The sequence below is a fragment of the Gossypium hirsutum genome, chromosome D13, assembly GCF_007990345.1.
Source record: "Gossypium hirsutum isolate 1008001.06 chromosome D13, Gossypium_hirsutum_v2.1, whole genome shotgun sequence".
Classification (NCBI taxonomy): Eukaryota; Viridiplantae; Streptophyta; class Magnoliopsida; order Malvales; family Malvaceae; genus Gossypium; species Gossypium hirsutum.
This window is the reverse complement of record NC_053449.1, coordinates 64490468-64513257: the sequence shown is the minus strand read 5'-3', so window position 1 is coordinate 64513257 and position 22790 is coordinate 64490468. Positions and strand designations below refer to the sequence as shown.

Below are 22790 nucleotides of genomic sequence, written 5' to 3'. Positions count from 1 at the left end.
AATTCGAACAGTTAACCGAAATTTATATGGTTTTTTGTTGAAAGAAGTATAAAATATATAAAAAAATTGTAATGTTTATTTGACCAAATGATCTGAATTGAAATTATATATAATTTGTATTATTAATTATAAAGTTCGGTTAATTCGGTTTGTTACTTGATTTCAAACCGAATTAAGCAATAACTGAACTTCTAAAATTTTTTAACCAATCTCCGGTTGAATTAGATTGATTAACCAATTATTAACTGAATTAAATCGATTTAGTTGATTATTTTAATTTTAACTGAAATTTAAATACCTTTAATATCACTTAGGTAGCAAATGATGTGACAGTTCTAAAATTATTATCATAATACATTTAGCTTACATTGTGTCAATTTTATTATCTTTCTAAAGAAATTAATCCTATATATTTACACAATTTCTTTGTTTGGTTTTATTCTAATAAAAATAATTGTACAAAAGCTATCAAAGAATATATTTACGCTTGTAATCAATGTGGTGTCGTGGTGTAGTTGGTTATCACGTCAGTCTAACACACTGAAGGTCTCCGGTTCGAGTCCGGGCGACGCCAAGCTTTTGGGCTCATTTTTTTCTTTTGTAATTTTCCACTTTTTTAAATTCTGATAATATAAATATCGACTCAAGTCCAATTAGATTTTATATTTTCCTCCTTAAAACAAATCTCCTCCTTTGACTGAATCCTATATCCTCTCTCTGATTTCGTTTTTAGGGTTGTATTTTTCTTTGTTCTAATTCAAAAAAGAAAATGTCAAGTGCTTTAGAGATGTCGCTCGACGATCTCATCAAGCGTAACCGTAAGTCGAGATCCGGCAAATCTCGCGGCCGGGGACGTGGATCCGGACCTGGACCGGCCCGCCGTTTTCCTAATCGTGGAGCAAACCGCTCGGCACCGTATGCTCCTGCTAAGGTATAATATAACTAGCGTTTTTAGATCTGATTTATCTCTTTTTGCTTTTTCATTATTTGATTTGCTTTGATCGAGTTGATTCGATTTTCTTATCAATTATTTTCGGTTTTATTTTTAAAAAAACCCAGGCTCCGGAGACGACGTGGCAGCAGGATATGTTTTCCGATAAGGGAGCGGCGTTGCAAGGACTAGCGGGTCGGAATTCTGGAATAGAAACCGGAACGAAGCTCTATATCTCTAATTTAGATTACGGTGTTTCAAACGACGACATCAAGGTATTTATAGAAAATATGTATTTTTATTTATTTTTCGTTTTAAGATTTTCTATCCTGCTTCGATTTTGTATTATTTTAAAGAGTAATTTTGATTTGAATTATTTGTTCTACTTAATTTTAGGCTTTGCTGATCTAAAATTGATTAAATGTTCATTATACAAAAAATATTTAGCTGAAGAAAAGTCTAGCAACGCAATCTTGAATTTGATCCTTTTCCATTAAGATCAGTGTTGTGTTGTTAGTGTTTATTTTTCTGACGTTTTGTTTGTTTTTTCATATAGGAATTGTTTTCTGAGGTTGGTGACCTGAAACGATTTTCGGTCCACTATGATAGGAGCGGGAGATCAAAGGTATCTAATAGATTTTCGGTCCACCATGAAATTCTCGGTATCCTGCAGTAGTTTAAAACAAAACAACACTCTTTTTCCGTAGGGAACAGCAGATATTGTCTTCACACGGCGAGCAGATGCTTTGGCTGCAGTAAAGAGGTACAACAATGTTGAGCTCGATGGGAAGCCGATGAAAATCGAGATTGTTGGAACAAACATCGCTACCCCTCCTGCACCTTTAGGAGCTAATGGTGCCTTTCGAAGTTCTAATGGAGCCATTAAAGGGTACTCTTTTATTTGCTTGACTACTTGTTGTGTTCAAAACTGTAGATTCTATTATTAGTTTCACTGATGCTTTTGAAATGTTACAGAGTGTTTTAAAGTTTTACCTATGGTGCTGGGGGTTTAATGTGCATAAAAATCACAAGATGCTAATCCTAAGATCAGTTCGTGGCTGAAAATTCTACTTAATTATCAATTATTCGAAATTTAAGTTTTTGGATGTTGATAGTATGATAGCTAGAAAATGATAGAATTATGATTTTGACATGTGTTTTTAAGAGTGTTAGATCTTCCATGTTTTATAGTTGTTAAAATGATGTTAGACACATATTTCTACTTAATGGGGCATGCAACAATTCCTATTTTAAATGCATATTATCTTTTCTGTATGACAAACTGATATCACCCCAACATTTATGTTAGTGAACATCTTTGGAATATGTGATCCATATCTTGTAAATTTGCAGTGGCCAAGGCAAGGGTGGTGGATTTGGTAGGCAACGTGGTGGTGGTGCTGCTGGAAGAGGCTGTGGACGAGGGAAGGGTCGTGGAGAAAAGGTTTCTGCAGAAGATCTTGACGCCGATCTAGAGAAGTATCATTCCGAATCAATGCAGACAAATTGAAGCATCTCAAATGTTTTATTGGCTGGTTTTATATGTTTCTACTGTGGACATTGCATGCTTCATCCCGACTAAGTTGTGTATCTCTACCAAATCATACTCTTTACCAGAACTAGTCATGGAGAGAACTATTAGTGTCTTGATTTATAGAGTTTGGCCTTTTACTGTAACCTTGGTTTATGATTTTGGTTCCATTGCTACCGACTCTTTGCCACAAGCTGGGAATGAAAGCAGGAAGTTTTTTTCCTCAGTTTTCCATGTGCAAACTAAACTTTGGCTGAATGCTATTGGAGTAGTAATCTTACCATTGGCCTGAGCTGCATTGCCTACTGGCTGCTCTGCAATCGAGGTAGATCTCTTTTTCTTCTTTTCCCTCATGGATTCCTGTTTTAGTTGTTCGGACTTTTTACTATCTTGTTAGTGATGCACTTGGTTTTTCCTTATTAGGCTTTTAGGTGGTAAAATTACCTAACATTATTATACTGTCTTGAAGGGAAATTCTTTACCGAATTATCTGTCATGGCTGTTGATATTGGCTTATTGTAGTCAATTAAGGTAGAATATCTCTACTTTGGTTCAACCTGTTGAATTCGTGTTGGAGAAAAAACTGTTGAAGGCTTTTAGTATGACTGGCATATAGGAATCTATCGAAGTAAGGCATCTGAATTTTTAACTGCTTCATATTCCATAGAAAGTGCGAGAACTCTCAGTTCTTTACTTTTGGGGTCGGCTGCCTAATCCCTGATAGTTTGAAGAAAAGCTCGGGTTTGAATGTTTGATCAGGGAAGTCAAAATAGATTTGACAGTGATAAAACCGTACTCGTAGTTATGGCGTGAAATGAGCTTAGACTGAAAATTGTGGGAACCGGAAACCTTGCTATTGCTTGGAGTATTAGGGTAAGAGGACAACATGTTATGGTTTTTCATTTGCTATAAGTCTCGGTATGTCGTGAAGTTGCCATCTTCGTTTACAAGTTTTAGCTTTGCCCCAAGATCATAAAGTCCGTGAGTGCTGGTTTCCTGTTTATTGATTTCGGCATAGCTCTTGACCCCATTGGTCCGCGTTCCGTGAATCTACTTCATCCTTTTATGTTATTTCAAATGCTAGTCATTTTACATGCATACATACAAGTGCACATCTCATCACATCCATGGTATCATATCTTGATTGAAGTTTTGTCGGGTGAGGATATGCTTTGTTGTGGGATTTGGATGTTTTATGCCAGTGTTTACGAATGGTTGGGTTCATTGACACGTAAAATACACAAACACGATATGAATTAGCTTTTACTGCATATTTTTTCCTTCTGGTTTCGATATAGTGCTACTGGTCTGATTAATGGCAAACTGATTCTTCATGTTATATATGTTTATGTTTATATATATTATTCTTAATTTCAAGTTTTGAAATTCACCAATACTAGTTCTTTGTTTTACTGCATTAGTATGTCTAGTAATAGGGTTATTATATCATTTGGTTCCCTAGTTTGATTTTTTTTTTTAGTGTAGTACCTATATTATTTTTTGGTAAAAGTTATATATTTTAGTACTTAAGTTGATGCATCTCATAGTTTTGGGCCTAATGAGCCCATGAGTGTGTATATGTGTATATTAGTTTCTGTTTCTAAGCAGTCTAGATAGTCTATAAATGAATGCGTTAGCGAATTTTTCATGAATATATAATTTGCAAACAGATTCATAATCAAATAAATCATAAATGAACAAAAAGCTTTAATTTTGTGCAATTCATTAGATTTACGCCCTATGTGATGACTTTTAAATCTAGTTATAATGCAAAGTGTAATATTTACTTTTTTTACATTAGAGGTGATTGTCATCCGAGGTTGAGCCAAATCTATGCATGATTTTAATACAGTATATGCTTGCCTAAAATTTTTTTCTAAATCCATTTTAGATCTATATTATTTTCAATTTAACATTTAATAATTTTTATATGTACTTATCTCAAATATTTTTTAACATTTATATCATAGTAATATATAATCATAGATTTAATTTTTGTGTGTTGTAAGTTACATAATATATAAAAATAACATGATATGAAACATTATAAATTTTTAAAAATAGGTCGGGCCGGGTTGAGTTTAAATTCGGATATTGCGAGTTTAATTTTTTTTGTTCAAGCTCATTTTACGATCTTATTTGTACTCAAATTTTTTCAAATTTCGAACGGGCAAATGAACAGCTTTAGTGACAATGTTAACATAATCTAACCTCCCTACAAATTTACAGCTAGAAAGTTCAGGGTGTTCGGTGAGATATGTTCACTTGGTAGTTATTTTAAAAGGTTTATTTGACAATACAAAGAAGCTAGATGCGTCAACATAGAAACGCGGATCGGAACTTTGCGCTTGTGGTCTCGGTCGGGTTTGGACACTCAAGGTGATGCTAGGAGTCATAAGATACAAAGATCATTCTTACCATCCCATGAGTAATCTTCTAACTCTATCTACAATCTGATTTCTAGCTCCAATTCTTGAGAATTTGAATTTGCAATTCTCATCCAAAAGGAACCTGTACACTTCCCATTCCCGTTCCGAACTTGAGTATCTTCCAATTTCAGCCTAAAACACGAAAATGAAGTTAGTTTTGAACAAAGAAAATCCTGGAAAACAAAGAGTCGAACAAACCCGTGTCGAATATGAGTGAAATAGGAATGAACTATTAGGCAATCAGGTTAACATATGGGTTTTGGACAAGGAAAATGACACTCGTAGTTGTATCGAATAACATGGGAATGACCTATTTAGCCAATCATTCTATCAAACTTAACACGGGAAGATACCCATGCTCGAGACTCAATCTTCCAGATTAAACTATTATCCAATGACGCTACCATATGGGTCTTAAACCATAGAAAGAAAAACTCAATCTTCCAGATTAAACTACCAAGCTTAACCCGGAAATATACCTGTGTCTGAGACTACAAATCCGAGTAACATGGGAATGAACTATTAGCCAATCACCCTACCATATTGCTCCTACACTATAGAAATACAAGCTCAATCTTCTAGTTTGAACTACCAAAGACGGGAATATACTTGTGTACAAGTCAACCGAACCCAAGTAACATAGGTTTTAAACCATAGAAAGACAAACTCAATCTTCTTACGTTATTGTTTTCCTATCATTACCATATATCATGGCAAATTGCAGAAGTTACAACTTACAATATGCATATATAGGTTTCAAAATAATTCTCTTTGGAAGTTGTAACTTACCGAGAATATGCAAATTCCAAGAGACTTTAGAGCTTGTGTAACATCATAGAAAACCCTTGGTCTTCCCTTTCCAGATAACTCGACCGGATTAGCAACCAGAAGTTCAGTATCTGGCCCTCGGTTCGAAATGATAACACGCAATGGATGAAGCATTTCCATCCTCAAACGAGAACATAATCCGTCTTGCTTATCGGGATCCACAATCTTTTTCCCATCATTTTGCTGAATAAATAAGTCTAGATCACGATAACCTTTGGAGTTCAATGAGAATCGACCATAAGCTATCTGTAAAAAAACAAGATAGCCATTAACAACAAAAACGAAATTTAAGTCAAATTAACAGTGTAGGAGGAAGTAGGAGATATGTAGATTCAATCCGTTAGACCAGTTACTCAAATTCGAGTGTGGTTTTCGGTTAGAGATACGTTCAATATTTTCCAGGATTTTTATATTCATGTCTGAGTATATGTTGCATATGAGTGTGAGACATGGGTATTTCAAGCAATGACCGAGTCAGAGCAACATAGAGATGGAATGTCATTTTCATCATGAGCCCTTCGTTTAGGAGAAAGGAATGAGTCAATTCGGTTAAGACAAGGGAAAAATAGACTTAACGAACCTAACTGAACCGTCAGTCAAATCAGTTAAAACGAATATTTTTGTTTTTTTTTCCTTAGTTCCTTTCAAGTTTGAGAAATAAAACACATATATACGTCGGTTAAGTTGGTCAGTCCGATTATGAATTTTCATAACCGATAACCAACCAACTTATTTTAACCACCTACAAAACCGAATTAACCATCATAACGATTTGACTGAAGGCTATGTGTTACGTCGGTTTGAAACCACTTCTGCACACCCTTACCTTCATTCAGCAAGAGGCAATCTTGTGACTCAAGAAAACAAGCCTAAACCCTCAATTATGCCATTTTTTGCAAAATATGAATTTAGCAGTCATGAGATGTGGGAACCATGCAGCATAATTAAACGGGCAAATTATAGTACTCTACAATCTCTGTCACACGGATTTGGCTATGTGTTCGACATGTGTATTTCCAATAACTAAGGAACTTGTCAAAATGAATAGTAAGAGCAACATAACCTACAACGTATAAGGAACTTCGCAAAATTTAACAGTTTAGCAGAATACCTTGATATTGCAGTCTTTCAAAGTTCTCAAGACATCGTAGAAAAGACCTTTGTGATCCACACAAACTATCTGAAGCAATGTATGAACTGGGCTCAATGAATTGTCAATCACCACACTAGCTTTCTTCAATTTCGCCATATCTGGGCTAAGAGCTTGGGAACGAGTCTCTTTATCCGATAGCTCGAAACGGAATAACTCTTCCGCTATAGCAGGAGAAAGTGATGAGATACCATGATGACGTTCATACTCAGGACCAACCAACTTGAGTTCACAACTGATACATGATTCACCCAACACGGCATTTAACTGTTTATATGTATCATCTTGTCGTTCTTTTGTGTGTAAAAGCTCCCTGACAATGTTTTAACATAGTTGAGACTATAACCAAACCATACTACTTTATCCGTTGACCACTTGATTATAATTCATAAGCTCAATCATCAATGCACAATAGGGTCAAATCATTATTTAAGAATTGAATTTTTTTCTCCAAGTTAGTTTTTAAACTTAACAATTGTTTACACGTTGGAGCCTGAACTTTCAGGTTTTCAAGACCTTAAAGAAGTTCAAGCCCCAATAATGAAATAGTTTTCAAGTTAAAACCCAAAAAGTGATTTAATCCTAGAGAATACATGCACCATATTATTTTTCACTTTTCAATGAAGAGACATTCTCAATAACCTATAAGTTCAAAGCAGCAGTACAATTTATTTTCCACAAGAAAATTGCAGCAGACAGCTATGATATTTGGACTCGGTTGTCAGTATCGTGTCCAATACGTTTATGTTCAGTTTTACCAGGATTTTCCATAATTAAGAATGCTGAACACGTGTACTTGAAGAAAAAAAAATAAACAAAGCAACATGGACAGAGAGAGAATCAAATAAGAAACGAAAACAGAAATGAGGCTACGAAGGCAAAATAAAACCACAAACTACATGAATGACATTTCACTTTCATTAGAAATGGACCACTTGATAAATGGTCCCAAAATTAAATACCTTCTGGGAAACATCTAAGAGCTCAAGCCTAAGATTCACCAACCTATCCATCAACCAGAAACAAAGAACTAAAGTATCCCATAAATAACAGGGATAAATATTAAATTTATATCGGAATTTTAGTTCAATAGACAATTTGATACATAAAATTTAATTTGATGCAATTATAAATATGAAACTTTGATTTGATTTAATTATACATATTTAAATAAATGAATTTAATTGTTTGTGTATACAATATATCACATAAAATGGTGCTAATTAGATAATGTTGTTAGTGATTTTATAAAAATTAAATTAAATCAAATTTTCATGTATAAAATCGTACAAAATTAAAGTTCAAGTACAGTTTTAATATTTATCCCTAAATAATATCAATTAGAGAATTCCTCAGCAACATAACACCGCAATTACGTATTATACGTCTCAGAATAGAATCTCACATGTTATCGGTTATAAAGAAGAGATCGAGGACTCTGCCATCAGGTGTTGTAGTAACTTTCACCTTTTGAATTGTGAGCTCAAGCTCACTAAGAACCTGTGTTACATCTAAAGCAAAGATTCCAAGCAACATTAGAACCAAATAATACACAATGTACACAATATGTCCAGTACGGTCAAAATTATCTAAGTTTTTTTTTGGTAAAACATGTCATAAGTCCTTATACCCTTTGTAAATTGAGGATTTAGTCCTTATACTTTTATTTTAAGGAATTTAGTACTTTACTTTTCATATTTCAAAATTCAGTTCCAACTTTTGACACTCTTAAAATTGTTAACAATTAGACATGAAATTAGAAATTTGAAAAGTAGAAGAGCTAAATTCCTAAAAATAAAGGTACAGGTATTAAACTCCGAATTTGTAAACAGCACAGGGACCTATAGCAAATTTTAACTTTTTTTCTGATACATCTATGAATCTAATACCGACAAAGGTACTCAAAATAAATGAAAATTCGAAGCAACATAGCACATAAACAGGAGGAAAGGTTTAATCGGAATCACACACACAATTACCATGTAATAATCCCTTCCGATCGAGGCAAAAGAACTTCAACAAGTAAACCGGAGACGCCGCCGCGGCGGCGGAATTCGAAGCTTGACCTTCAAAGTGAAACGTCACTGAACAAGAAGGACATAACGATTGAAGCCGGTTTTTCAAACTCGGCCACCTAACAAATGGTGAGCTCAAATGAGGAACAACCCAAAATACCATATAGCACCAAATTCCATCCGTCGAAACATCTATAAACCAAAAAAAAAAATGATTGCAGTTTTTTTTTAAAAAAAAGCTAATCTAAACAAAAAGGAATTCAAAATTCAAACGAACGATAATCTAATTTCAAATAAAAACAAATCCTATAATTGCATAGAAGAATTGACCTCCTTTGGAGATGAAAAGACCGAAATCAAGAATAATACGACAAATATCGCATCCGAGACCATGTTTATCAGGACAATTAACAGTGATTACGTGAGGATCTCCATTTTTCTTTCCTTTCTGGATCACAACGGCGTCGTCGGTCGGAACTCCCATTCCCGACAAAACCGGTGAAATTTTCGCCGGAGATTCGATTTTGCCTCAGCGCAAAACAATCTCTCACCGTCGAAACTTAGCGAACTTTCTTCGCCGAGCTTTTTCTATTTCTTTTGCTAAATTTTCTTCTTTTTTTAAATCAAATTCTAAAAAGATCTCCGGAGAAAAAGATAACAAAAAAAAAAAGAGGGAAAGGATAATAAAAGTGGGGAAGGCAGTGAATTTGAGTTGGCGGTGAAGGGTCGTATAGGGGAGAAAGAATCCACGTCAGCAAAATGAAAACAATGAGGATTTGGGGGAGGTTTTAACCGACACGTGGAGGTATATTGTGGTTAAAATTTTGACGGGATATACCGAAGACCCGTTATCGGTTCCGGATGCTGTTGTACAGGTGTCCTTTTCTGTCGTTTTGAAAAATTTAAAAAGAAAAAGGAAAAGAACGGAAAAATAAAAGATATTGTCAGTGTCACGGGCAGGCAAGGCAACGGTGACCGATTTTTAGTACGGAAGATAGTTTTATTTTTTATTTTTTATTTTTTATCATTGAATTGAGTTGAGACGAATTCGAATAGGGGTAAGCATAAGCTCGATTTAAATTCAGCATTTGATATCGGAATAAGCGTTGTAATATTAATTTTTAAATTTAAATATGTCTCGAGACATGATCAAATCATTTGAGGTATAATCAAATTAAGTTTATTTATATTAAAACTTGAATTTATTTATATTTAATACAAAAAGGAGAAAATATAATTTCATGCTGTATTAAAATGAAAAGTTGAATTAAACTGGTAAGCTTTTCCAATCAAGTATTACGGTGCTTAAATTCGGTTCTATTGATTGCTTGAGCTACTTAATCTCAAGTTCAACTCTATAATTTTGAGTCGAAACTCAAATAGCATGTGAGGACTAATATATTATTGGGTTAAAATATGTCATAAGTTTCTATACTCTTCACAATTTTGAGATTTACTGTTTGTATTTCTTTTTTCAAGAATTTGATCTCTATACATTTCAGACTTCAAAATTTCGTTTTATTTGTTAACATTGTTAAAATTGTTGGAAAGACATTTTAAAATAAAAAAATTTACCCACTTATCAACAATGTAAATTAAAAAGAAAAAGAGTTTTAACGGGCTTAAATTTGACAACAAAAATTTAACAATGTTGATAATTATATTTGAAATCTGAAATTGGAAACTAAAACGATTGTTATGTCAAAATACTATTTTTTTTAATCGATTGTTACGTAGTCCTTAAAATTAACATGCTAGCTCTGCTACTGGATATATTTCAATCATAATCCATTTACCTATGCATATAATAATTTAATTTTAACCATATACTTCCATTTGTTTATTATATTAATCCATCAATTACTTTTGTATAGATAATTATTCAATACAAATTTAAATATTATAAAAATATTTACACAATTAATACAATTATAACAAGAAAAAAAATAAAAATCCTTTCCAAGAAAATACATATAATTGACATAGGAGTTCAACTAAAAAAAAAGCCTAATAATGGATTATAATAAATTATAATGCCGAGAACCAATAATTTGTAAACTTAATTAATTTTTTTAATTAGATTTAAAAATTCCATATTCAGAACATAAACCAAAATTATACACTAAATTAAAATGATAATTTTATTAAATAAATAAATGTTATCCAAATAACCCAAATAATTCACAATTAAAAAAGTTCAACGTTATCCAAACTTTAATTTAATCAATCATTGTTTTTTAAGATAATTTATTATAAACAACCAAAAATTATAAAACCAGCAAAGATGCACTGACGGCAGAGAGATTATGGGCTTCTAGAGATTCTAACAATCTTTTTTTAATACGCATTTTGACAAGTTGCGAATATGTTTATTGGAGCTATTACTATCAGGTACTATTTGAAAATTTATCTACTAATTGGATTTTGGATATAACAACCAATTGACAATTTTTTTTTAACCGGATCGAAATTTAATTATAATTTTTATTATAGTAAAATATAATTTTAATCATTTTAATAGTTTATATTTTTATAATGTTTAAATGATTAAATCAAAATTTTTATCATTTTTAAGCTGTAAAAGTGTACTTTTAACTTTACTAATTTAAATTTTTTAAAGAGACTAAGGGTCCGTTTGTTTACATGTAAAAGGTTTTACGGAAAATATTTTTTGCATTTTCCTATGTTTGTTTCACAAAAAACAGCTTGGTCAACAGAAAATGACTTACAGGTCAACGGAAAATAAGCATTTTTCATTGTAAAATGACTTACCCTTTTGAAAAGCGTAAGTCATTTTCCGGAAAAAAGCTCCTTAATAGATAATTTTACTTTTATATAAAAATTAACTTAAATCAAGTTTAATATTATTATACTGATAATAAATTTTATTTTTATTTTTACAAAATATTTAAAATATTAATATAAAATATTATATTTTTAATATTATTAAATATATGTATTTAATTATTTATATTTAGTCATATAATTAATATAATTTATTATTTTTAATAAGTTATTTAATATTTAAATTTTATTTTAATAGTAAATTTTAAAAATAATAATTTTAAATAATATTATTCACATATTATTGAAAATATCAATATTAATTTTTTAATACTAAATATTTATTATAATTATAAGGATGTTAATAATAAATGTTTTGTAGTATAAATGTTAAAATATGTCATAAGTCTATATACTCTTCACAAATTTGTAATTTAGTTTTTTTACTTTTATTTTAAAGAATTTAGTCTCTCTACTTTCTAGATATGAAAATCAAGTCCAATTACTGATATTATTGATTTTTTTGTTAATTTTGTTAATGTCACATTTTTAAATAAAAAAATGCTTAGTTGATAGTCATTTAAATAAAAAATGATCGTTGCAATGAACTTAAATTTAACAAAATATTTTTAATATATGTAAAAACAATGTAAAATATAAAACTATAGATATAAAATAAACTCAATTAAACAATGAAAAAATAAAAAAAATCTCAAATGTATGTTTGTTTAATTGAAAACGACTTTTATAAAATATTTTTAAAAAACTGTCAAACAAAAGAAAATATTTTACACAGATTCATCCGAACACAAAAAAATATTAAATTTTCTAAAAAAATAAATCATTTTCCAGAAATTATTTTTCGGAAACCATTTTCAGTAAAACAAACGAAACCTAAACAGAAAATCTTTCACTTTAGGTGAGTCGGGGCCCCTGCCAGCCCCCTAGTTACTCTCCTGGAATGTAATTGCTTGTAATTACATAAGAATAACATATTTGGTAACCACTATAATTGATGGATCCTACAGAATTGGCTATAATTGAAATACCTCAATTGCACTCTTTAATTTTTAGGGTTAGTGAGAATTAAAAATAATTACACTCAAATCTAATTTTAATGTTTATTTTCATATAAGTTATAAAAATTATATATAACCATGAACATGTATGAGTATTCGAAATGATTATAATAAAAATGTTCTTATATTATAAATTCTAAAATATTAGATTTTAACAATTATTTATATATTTTATAAAGTTATAACTAAAAAATTATATTATTTAAATCTTAAAAAAAATTCTAAACTTATAGTCAATTATTTATTACAAAAACATGTTATAAAAGTGTTATAATATATTTATTTATAAAAATTTATGACTAAAAAATATGAACATAACTTATTTATGTGTTCATACAATATATTATAAAAAATAATATACTTATCATAACTTGATTATAGAAAATAACATTATAAAGTTACCTCTATAATTTCTATTTTCACATCTAAATATGTCTAAAAAATTATAATTTTTTGTAATTATATAATACATATTAATTTAAAAAATTATAATTCAAGACAACTAATCCCGAGCTTAATATTTTTCCTCAATTAAACACATTGTCAATGGTATAATATCAAAATTGTCTCTCTAATATAACATATTTTATAAAATTGCTTTTAATTTAACATACAATGATTATATATTTTATCAATTTAATCCTAATTTAACATATAAGATTTACTCATTATATTAAGAATTACCTAATTTAATGTTATCTTAATCAAAATTATATGCAATTCACGAGATATCATTAATAACATAATTAATTGCCTTTAACCAATCACTTTCAAAATTAATAAAAATTAAATTGCTCTGTTTTTTTTTTTTAAATGAACCTATTTAGTCAGTACTGAAATTAATAGGTTCTATGAAAGTGAATTTAGCACTAACTTCCTTTCGAATGGTGGTTTCACTTCGACGTTAAAGAACAATTCGCCGAAAAAGACTCAAAAGAGAACAGAGATTTTTCTGAACGGAATCAATTGATGATAATCAAAGATTACATAGTACAATATAACACGAACAAGAAACCGAAACCCTTAACCTCCAAATCCATAGAGAGTACGGCCTTGCCGTTTCAAAGCATAAACAACATCCATGGCCGTCACGGTCTTCCTTCTGGCGTGCTCAGTGTAAGTCACTGCATCGCGAATGACGTTCTCCAAGAAAATCTTCAATACTCCTCTGGTTTCTTCATAGATCAAGCCACTGATTCTCTTAACTCCTCCACGACGAGCCAAACGACGGATGGCCGGCTTAGTAATTCCTTGGATGTTATCCCTTAAGACCTTACGATGCCTCTTGGCTCCTCCTTTTCCGAGACCTTTACCTCCTTTTCCTCTTCCTGACATTTTGCTGGAAAGCTTTTTATTTTCTGGTAAAATTAACTTTTTCAAGGTAAAGTGTGAGAAGCTGGGTTGCTTTGTGAAGGTTAATGGAATTGCGGGATTATTTATATAAAAGGATTTGGAGGGTCTAAGAGGGATTTTGAATATTTTGGCGGGGGATAATGCAAGTCGTGCGATTAAACTTTTATCGACGGCCGAAAGTATTGATCCCCGTGAAAGCCAGATGAGTGTATCTTTACCGTTGATGTAGTTCTCATCGACGGCTCTTCAAGCGTGTAATATCGATGCATGGATTATGCTTTTTTGAATGTTTTTAAGAATTTCAAATTAGGGCGGGCTTGATTCTAATTTCATCTTTTCTCGGTTCGCGTAAACAAAATTATATTTTAAATCATGAAAATACAATTGCCCGTAAGGGTCAACATTTGAGCAAATAGAATAAAAATATTTTGAGTTTATCAAGTTTATGAATATTACTTTATTATTTTAAGTCGATTTAAATTTTCTCGAATTATGTTGATTGAGATGAAATTCAAATCGAATATATTTATTTGAGTTAAATTAAAAAAATGAATTTAAGTCATTGTAACTACTGTCACCCACCCTAATCAAATTTATTATTAACTTTCAACTCATCATAATTTATTTATTAATATTTTATATAAGGTTAGTTTTTTCTCTTACTTAGTTACTTCAATTATTTCTGATTTTTATTACTATGTATTTTAAAATTAAAAATATATTAAATGTAAAAAATATAATTTTTTAATAAAAATAAATTTAAAGATAAAATGTGAAATTGATATCAATAGAAAATTTTAACACGAATATTTTATGACATCATTAATAATTCAATTTTAATAGAAATTGATAAAAATTCAACATGATTAAACAATTCAATTATATAAATAATACAAAATATAAAATTAAATTTAATAATATAAATAGTAGACATAAATTTAGAAAAAAAATTAGGGTTGAGAGAAGTAAAAGTTTTAGGAGAAAACAAAAAGAAAAAATGTTTGAGGGATTTGGAGGGAAGTAAAAATTTTGAGGGTTTGGGAGAAAATAAAAGTTGTTGGGAGAAAGTAAAAGAGTTTGGTATTTATTTATTCAAATTATACGAGTTATTAAAATTTAAAAATTTAACTCGATTTGAACTCAAAATTTAAAAAAAAATTCGAATTGATTCGATTAATTCAATTTGAATAATTCAAAATCTAAATTTTTTCCGATTTTTTCAAATCGAATCGAATTTTGCTCACTATTAATGACACGTATTTATAAAAATTATAAAATTAACTTTGATTTCTTATTTAAATTCTTGAAAATGAAAAGTATATTAATTATTAGTGTTTTTTCCCCTAAAAATAACATTATTTGATACACTAACTCCATATTTAAATGAAATTTTATAATAAAGGGACCGGTTTGATCCAAATGCAGCTACTAATAAAGACCAATGGATGGATCTAATGGAACACAAATTGTCAATAATAAGCAAAAAGCTTTTGAATACATAAAACATTTGAGACTTGTTACAATGATCAAAAGGAAGGGCAATATAAGTAAAAAGGAAAAGGTGAGAACTTTCAAATGGTATTCTACAAGGATATTTAAGATGTATGAACCACATCTTTCCCTTAATAAATTAAGGCACTTACTTCGGTTATGCATGTAGAGCCGAAGCACCATGCTAGCAAACCAATCATAACATTTCTTGTGACCGTCTAACGCAGCGGCTGACCTTCCTCCTGAATTCATCTTTCCTCTCTCTCCATTCCTTCTGCAAATGTATGAAAAGATGTTCGATCATAAGAAACAGGAAAGGATAACATAGATGATAGTAACAAACCAATGTCAAACAGCAACTTTGGAATCATTAGTAGAAAAACATAAGAAATACTATGCTAGAGGTAAGAGCCATATTGCATTTTACACCCTCTACTAAAATAATGGATAAATTAGTCCCTATACGTTAGATCAAAAAGCAAACTAGTTTTCTATTAAAATTTTCATCCATTCTCACTATAAAAAATTGATCCCTATACAAGTTTGATCCAATAAGGGTTTTATAGAAATTTCTGTTACACTAGAGTCCGTGATAGAAGTTTTAGGCTCACAACATTAGCATATGTCATGGATGTTTGCATCAAAAACTGATGAAATCAAATACCCATAATGAAGGTAGAAAGAGACAAACGATGATTACTTACTGCAGCTTCAACATTTGCGGGAGATTCATCATTAGGGCTGGAAAGCATTGAAATGATACTCAACACAATACTTTCGACCTGGCACATAGTAAGAATTTAGAATTGATGACCACAAAAAGAAGCCATAAGCATTAGGGAAAAAATATCTTTGATCATTTATAAAATTTAAATCAATAAGAAATAAGAAGATAAGACTAAACTTTATAACTAGAGACTTTTAATTGTTTATCAACTAAACCAAGCCTTCATCTGAATCAAGGTAATCTAAATGAGTTTTTTTTTTCCAACATCTCATCAAGTTTAGGGTCAGATTGAGGCTAGCTATATACAGTTGATCAATCCATTTAAAATCTACGCCATCATAAATTCAATTGATACCTTTCTAAAGTAGACTCCTTTCCTTAAGATGTTCTTTCTTGATCATTATTCACATTTACTCAATGACAAATTAACTTCACATATTTAGATGCTAATCACCAGGTAAAACCAATGTAGTCACAATTGATCTTCTACCATCTCATTTAACTTGCCCCTTCAAATTGTTGTTTCGGAGTGAAAAATTACTTCACATATAGATTCGTATACAATTTTTGTTTCTATTTACATGTATATCTCTTGTGATTTCCTTGGAATATGAACAAATGATAGTGCTTTACAATATTCCTTCTTGTCTGATTAAATAACTACTTGCTTCCAATCAAGTAGTTAAATTTGAGAAAACCTTAAATCTACAGTATTTGTAACGTTAAAAACACTTGAGTGGGCATAAGAAAAGTACAATTCACAAGTAATTGAGATTTCTTAAACATACTGTATGTACTGGCGTCCAGCGCTCACTTGCAAGCTCATAACCATTTGGATCATCACCCGGAGGATGAAGAATTGATATGCAAACACACCCATCAGCATAAACTGGATAACATGTAAAACCAAAATTAATTCTTGCGCATACGTAAAGGCACATAAGAAGCTAAGTTACAAAGGTATACCATTAGGATGCCAAATCTCTGACGTAAATTTCACCGCTGGAGGGCTGTTTGGATAATTAGGTGGAAAGCTCATGATGGCATTAAAAAATCCCCCTTCACTGAAATTAGACAATTTATGTTAAAGAACACTAACAAGTAAAAATCCTAAAGTTACAAGACATAACACCAGAAGAGAGATTAACAAACAAATTTTCAGTCATGACTGCTAAAAAAGTTCCTACACAGCTCAATTCAATGTCAATACGAGTATATAACTCAAGAACAAAAACAATAAATTCGAGAGAAAGCAAAACGAGGGTAAAGACACATAAAAGACCATAAGCTACTATTGTTGCAAATTCCAAAAAGCAAAAGAACAATTTATACTTGCCAAAACCAGCAAACCTCCAATTATAAGCTAAGATACTATTCACCATGATTAAATCAATAATTGAAAACCCAGTCCTAGTGAGGAAAGTTGCTGATGTATATTTACAATGATAAAAGCTACCCATATCCATTGCCATTCCCTATAAATGCTGAAAACAAACAATTTGTACCCTTATCAATGCTATAAAACCAATTCGATAAAACTAACCTAATGTCAATCTGCAAAACGAGGTAAAAACTCAAAAATCAAATATTCCAAACCGCACAATCACCTCAAACTTGGAACCCAAATTTCCTTTCGAATTCAACAAAACATCTTAAAATCAACTCTAGCATCAATCAAAATTCAGCTAAATTGAACTAATTCTTCAAAAGGCAAAGTGCTAATAAGCATAAATCATAACCACAATCCGTCATCCAATATCAACAAACAAAACCCAATCAAAGAAATCCATAAATAAACGATTAATTTCAGAAATTTATACATATACTTACTAAAGAGTATCGGGTGGTCCAATAATCGTAACACTCCATTCAAAGATATTGTTCTCATCAACCAATCCGGCTGAGAAACCATCAACCGGATTCTTACAAAGATCTGCAAAAAAAAAACCCGATCAATCAGAACACGATTCAAAATAAAATACAATCCTTCGAAATTCATATTCAAAATCATTAAAAATGAAGAATAATAAGTTACCTTTGAGCTGCTTTTGAAGGAGGAGACTGGCTTGAGATGCCATATAACAATTGAGAGAAGGAGAGCTTAAAAGAAAAGCTCTGTCATTTGAAGAGAAAAGAAAAGTAAGAAAAAATACAAGCCGACTCTTTAATTCAGTATATATATGGATTGAGGGAATTCGCCGATTGTGGGCTCATGTATCGTGTGAGGTGGGATCGTGTATGGGTCCAATTTGTTACACCGTTTTGGACGAAACAGAAATTGCCACATAAGATTTTAATTCGCTGGTCTTTCTTACACGACGGCTGGGTTTTTTTTTTTACAATTTTATTATGAGAATAGTTTTTGATTATATTTATTCTTTTTTAGATAATAATTAAAATTAATTATATCTCTTATTAACCTATAAATAAAAGGACAATGTACTTTAATCTATTTGAACTTACGTCTTTTTTGTATTAACAACTCCACTCAACTATTAATCATGCCACTAAATAACAAGTAAAAGAAAGGTATTTCATATATATTAAATATAAAATATAATTAACAAAAAAATCAAACCATTCAATCAAATGACTAAATGTTTTTCATTTTAGAATAGTTTCTTTTTAAAATCTTTTTTTATTTAAAAGTTTATGATTAAATCTTTCTCTACTTAGATGTTAATATTATGATCCTTTATTGGTTTTAAAAATATTTAAATTTTATCATTGTCTTTAATTTATTTTATTTTTTATTAAATTTCATTTGTATTTATAAAAGTAGTATGAAAGTGAATGTTATTTAGGGCCAGTTCCTTATTACTTTTGAGAAGTGCTTTTGAAAAGTTTAGTTTAAAATTTGAGTGTTTAGCATTGCTGTCAAAAAATATTTTTGAGAAATAAAATGTTCATTTTAGACATATTATTATCAAGTAACAAATATACATTTAAATAATATTTAAATTAGTTAATATTATTATATTTTAGTAAGAATATAAAAAATTTATTATAACTTGTTGTTAATATTTTAATATATGAAATATAAATTTTAAATATTTTGAAGCAATAAATATTAATTATTTATAAAATTTAATTAGAATATGTAAACTATATTTTAAATATTTAAATATAACCATTAAATATTAGTAATTATTATTTTAAAAATATTTTTTATTTTTAATTAATGATTTTAACACATTTGTAATTAAACACCGAAAGTGCTTTAGGGAGAGGAAAAGCTAAAAATTTCAGCCAAAAGCAGCTTGTTCTGTACAGCTTTTCTTCCAAAAGTGCTTTTGGTGTCATAAGTACTTTTTTTAAACAATGAATAACTGGCCCTTAAACATATCGTGTTATGTGGATTGACTTTTAAAATTTTATAAGTTATATATGTTAATTCAATTTTATTTTGATATTTTTTATATATTTGATTAAATTTAATTGTTATCAGTGATAATTGTTTCATGCTACTTTAAAAAACAGTTATTTCATGCTATATTTTTTGCTTATATATATATATATATACACACACGCATGTAATTGTTATTACTTCAAAATTTGACATATAAGTTAAAATTAACGCAATGGTAAGTAAGAAGGTGAGAATATAATTCTCAAGTTTTAGTTGAAAAACTCATTAACTAAGAATGAACGGGTTTTCTAAGCAATAATAATATATCTAGAAGCAGTAATAGTATGTCTAAAAACAATAAATTATATGATTTATAAAAATAAGTTAGATTTTTTTTTTAAGTTCTCATATTAGTAAAAAAGTTGTTACTGTGTACATTCGTCTAATTACTAGCGAAATAGAATGAACTGTGACATTAATCGTACTGATCTAATTGAATAAATTGTATAATTAATTGTACAATCATTTATCCAATTGAATCAATCCATGTAAACATAACATTAGTACTATATATGTTTGGGTTCAAGATCGTATGGTGAAATATATCAAAACTTTGGACCATTGATGTTTAATTTCAAATATATGATCAATTTGAGAGCACTTACCAATCATCCATTCCTCTAACTGCTAACTTAATTGAATGATTACGATATTGAACCAATTGAATCGGGTCAAATGTACCATCATTGTGGTGTATAGATAATTTGAAATGTAATGATCACTTTTAAATTTCTCTAATTTCTAACGTAGTTGAATGAGCTATGACATTACTTGTACAATCATTAATCTAATTGAATGAGTCTACGTACGAAGGTAATAACATTGTAGTGTATAAGTATTTTTAAAAGTACTGATAAATTGTATATACCTCTAATTACGAGTGTAATTAAATAAATTACGACATTATTGTACAATATAATAGTTTCAATTGAATAAATTGTATAATTAATCATACGATCGTTGATCTAATTGAATCGATCCATGTAAATATAACATTGAGTATCATGTTTGGAATTCAATACCAAATAGTGAAATATATCAAAACATTGGACCGCCAGTGTTTAATTTTAAATATCTTATCAATGTAAGAGTTTTATCAATTATGCATTCCTCTAACTACAAACATAATAGAATGTTTATGACACTGAACCAGTTGAATCGGGTCTATATGTGAATGTACTAACATTGTGGTGTATAAGTAATTTGAAGGGTATTGATCAATTGTATATTTCTCTAATACTAACGTAATTGAACATGTTATCCCATCAATTGTACAATCATTGATCTAATTAAATGAATCTATACATGAAGGTGATGATATTATAGTGTGTAAGTATTTTTAAAAGTATTGAACAATTGTATATTCCTCTAATTATTAGTGTAATCAAATAATTTGCAACATTGACGGTACAACCATTGATTTAATTGGATAAATTGTATAATTAATTATACAGCCATTGATCCAATTAAATTTATCCACGTAAACATAACATTAAGTATAAATATTTGGAATTCATTATCATATATAGTGAAACATATCAAAACTTTGGATCATTGATTTTTAATTTTAAAGTTTTGATCGATTTACGAGTATTGATCAATTATACACTCCTCTAACTACTAATGTTATTGAATGATTATGTCACCAATTATATGATTATCGATCCAATTTAATGAATTATACATTGGACATTGATCGGACCAATAGAACTATACAATTAATCAGATAGTCGTTTAATCCAATTGAAGAGGTAAATATACAAATGTAATTCATGAGGCCCACGTTGATATGAACATGCTTGATTAAAAAAAAAAAACGTTAACCTGTTGAAAGAGTAGCAAGTCATCCACATTTCTAAAAAAAAAAAAAAAACTTGGCATCCACTATGGTTATTATTATGTGTTACTTTTCTAAAACTTAATACCAATCCTTAGATTGAGTTGGATCTCACCAAATTCCATAATCTTTAAATAAATGCTACCGATGGACAGTGATTTTTAATAGACAAAATTACAAGTAAATCATTTTTTTAATTTTTTAAAATAAAGGTTCCATTATAAAGAGGAATGGCTGCATGGTGACCTAAAATTCCCCTTCCCTTAAAAATAACCAAAAAAAACAAAGCTCACATTAAAATATAAAAAACTTAAATCTAGTCGATTGAGTGTGAATTTGGATGAACGGTGTGTTTATTTGCAGTTAGTGTAAAAATAACAATGGTGATGAGATTAGATGCTATAACAATATTGTAGCGTGAGACAAAAAGTAAGCTAAACGTACCGTACTGCCCATCCAAAATCATACTGAGTCTTAGCTTAATTGGCATGTGCATATTCGAATACGTTGAAACACGTTATCCTCCTATTTATGGGTTAATGAGGGGTTACGAATAATTCTAAATATTATATAAAAAAAACAGATATGATCAAAGCATCTAATGTGATTGTTAAGAAAAAAAAAAACTTAAATCAAAACAATGAACCCTGATCTTAAAAGAAATCTAAAGTAGATAGGGAGGTGAGCCTTCGCATACGATAGTTAGAGCGAACACTATGACTGTCTGATTGAAGATTAGACCATACCAACAAAGCACTTTATCTTAAGAAATTGGTAAAAACAGAAAGAAAAACATAAACAATGTGAAAACAACCCCATTTTTTAGGCTTCAACCACCATTAGCTTTGCAAATTGGTGTATTGTTTTTGGGTGTCAATGTCCATGATCTTCCCAATGAACCTCGGCGAACACTTTCAGCTCAAGTATAAACAAAGACAGGAAGTCACTGACTTCAGGAATTAAGCCTCCACAAGCTCAAGGAAAACAAGTCATCAAAGGCGCACGACATGAACCATTAGAGGCTCGGTATATGCACCAAAAGCGCAAGAGCAGAAAGCCTTTAGTATGTTGAGTGGCGAATAGTGATAACATTGAGTGGCAAGAAGGTGGAGGCGAAGATAAGATTAGAGGAGGTGACGTTGGCAAAAGTAGGGGACAATGGTCACCATACATAATCTTAAGACTCGGTGCACTTACATCACTCAAACTTGAATTATGGTTCATAT

The 22790-nt window shown here is 30.1% G+C and overlaps 4 protein-coding genes and 1 non-coding gene across 5 annotated transcripts; 2 read left to right on the top strand and 3 right to left on the bottom strand.

The window, feature by feature from the left end:
* Nucleotides 1-500: 500 nt before the first annotated feature.
* TRNAV-AAC (transfer RNA valine (anticodon AAC)) lies at nucleotides 501-574 on the top strand. The gene has a single exon. It is a non-coding gene; the product is annotated as a tRNA-Val (tRNA).
* LOC121225370 (THO complex subunit 4A) lies at nucleotides 507-2688 on the top strand. Its single transcript, XM_041109662.1, has 5 exons — nucleotides 507-931; nucleotides 1060-1206; nucleotides 1488-1556; nucleotides 1639-1820; nucleotides 2285-2688. The coding sequence occupies exons 1-5, from the start codon at nucleotides 770-772 to the stop codon at nucleotides 2439-2441; spliced, it is 717 nt and encodes a 238-aa protein (XP_040965596.1). The 5' UTR covers nucleotides 507-769; the 3' UTR covers nucleotides 2442-2688.
* A 1912-nt stretch (nucleotides 2689-4600) lies between these two features.
* On the bottom strand, nucleotides 4601-9607 carry LOC121225369 (ACT domain-containing protein ACR9). The gene is made up of 6 exons (XM_041109661.1): nucleotides 9215-9607; nucleotides 8849-9076; nucleotides 8275-8380; nucleotides 6831-7182; nucleotides 5681-5965; nucleotides 4601-5023 (listed from the first exon to the last, which is right to left on the bottom strand). The coding sequence occupies exons 1-6, from the start codon at nucleotides 9366-9368 to the stop codon at nucleotides 4877-4879; spliced, it is 1272 nt and encodes a 423-aa protein (XP_040965595.1). The 5' UTR covers nucleotides 9369-9607; the 3' UTR covers nucleotides 4601-4876.
* Nucleotides 9608-13694: 4087 nt separating this feature from the next.
* Nucleotides 13695-14230, bottom strand: LOC121225368 (histone H4). Its single transcript, XM_041109660.1, has one exon. The coding sequence runs from the start codon at nucleotides 14080-14082 to the stop codon at nucleotides 13771-13773; it is 312 nt and encodes a 103-aa protein (XP_040965594.1). The 5' UTR covers nucleotides 14083-14230; the 3' UTR covers nucleotides 13695-13770.
* Nucleotides 14231-15546: 1316 nt separating this feature from the next.
* Nucleotides 15547-18532, bottom strand: LOC107932760 (ubiquitin-conjugating enzyme E2 7). The gene is made up of 6 exons (XM_016864885.2): nucleotides 18354-18532; nucleotides 18149-18251; nucleotides 17285-17382; nucleotides 17107-17207; nucleotides 16296-16373; nucleotides 15547-15865 (listed from the first exon to the last, which is right to left on the bottom strand). Exons 1-6 carry the CDS (start codon nucleotides 18394-18396, stop codon nucleotides 15788-15790), a joined length of 501 nt encoding a protein of 166 aa, XP_016720374.1. The 5' UTR covers nucleotides 18397-18532; the 3' UTR covers nucleotides 15547-15787.
* Between the last annotated feature and the right edge of the window lie 4258 nt (nucleotides 18533-22790).

Excerpts from the sequence above, each read along its gene's own strand:
- LOC107932760 (XM_016864885.2), bottom strand. The coding sequence starts at position 18,396 with ATGGCATCTCAAGCCAGTCTCCTCCTTCAAAAGCAGCTCAAAG. Across the intron at positions 17,383-18,148 it reads GGACCACCCGATACTCTTTA|TGAAGGGGGATTTTTTAATG; the intron begins GTAAGTATATGT and ends GTCTAATTTCAG. Across the intron at positions 16,374-17,106 it reads GCTGGACGCCAGTACATACA|GTCGAAAGTATTGTGTTGAG; the intron begins GTATGTTTAAGA and ends ACTATGTGCCAG.
- LOC121225370 (XM_041109662.1), top strand. The coding sequence starts at position 770 with ATGTCAAGTGCTTTAGAGATGTCGCTCGACGATCTCATCAAGCGTAAC. Across the intron at positions 1,207-1,487 it reads TTTCAAACGACGACATCAAG|GAATTGTTTTCTGAGGTTGG; the intron begins GTATTTATAGAA and ends TTTTTCATATAG. Across the intron at positions 1,821-2,284 it reads TCTAATGGAGCCATTAAAGG|TGGCCAAGGCAAGGGTGGTG; the intron begins GTACTCTTTTAT and ends GTAAATTTGCAG.
- LOC121225368 (XM_041109660.1), bottom strand. The coding sequence starts at position 14,082 with ATGTCAGGAAGAGGAAAAGGAGGTAAAGGTCTCGGAAAAGGAGGAGCC.
- LOC121225369 (XM_041109661.1), bottom strand. The coding sequence starts at position 9,368 with ATGGGAGTTCCGACCGACGACGCCGTTGTGATCCAGAAAGGAAAGAAA. Across the intron at positions 9,077-9,214 it reads TCTTTTCATCTCCAAAGGAG|ATGTTTCGACGGATGGAATT; the intron begins GTCAATTCTTCT and ends TTTGGTTTATAG. Across the intron at positions 7,183-8,274 it reads TTCTTTATAACCGATAACAT|GGAGCTTTTACACACAAAAG; the intron begins GTGAGATTCTAT and ends AAACATTGTCAG.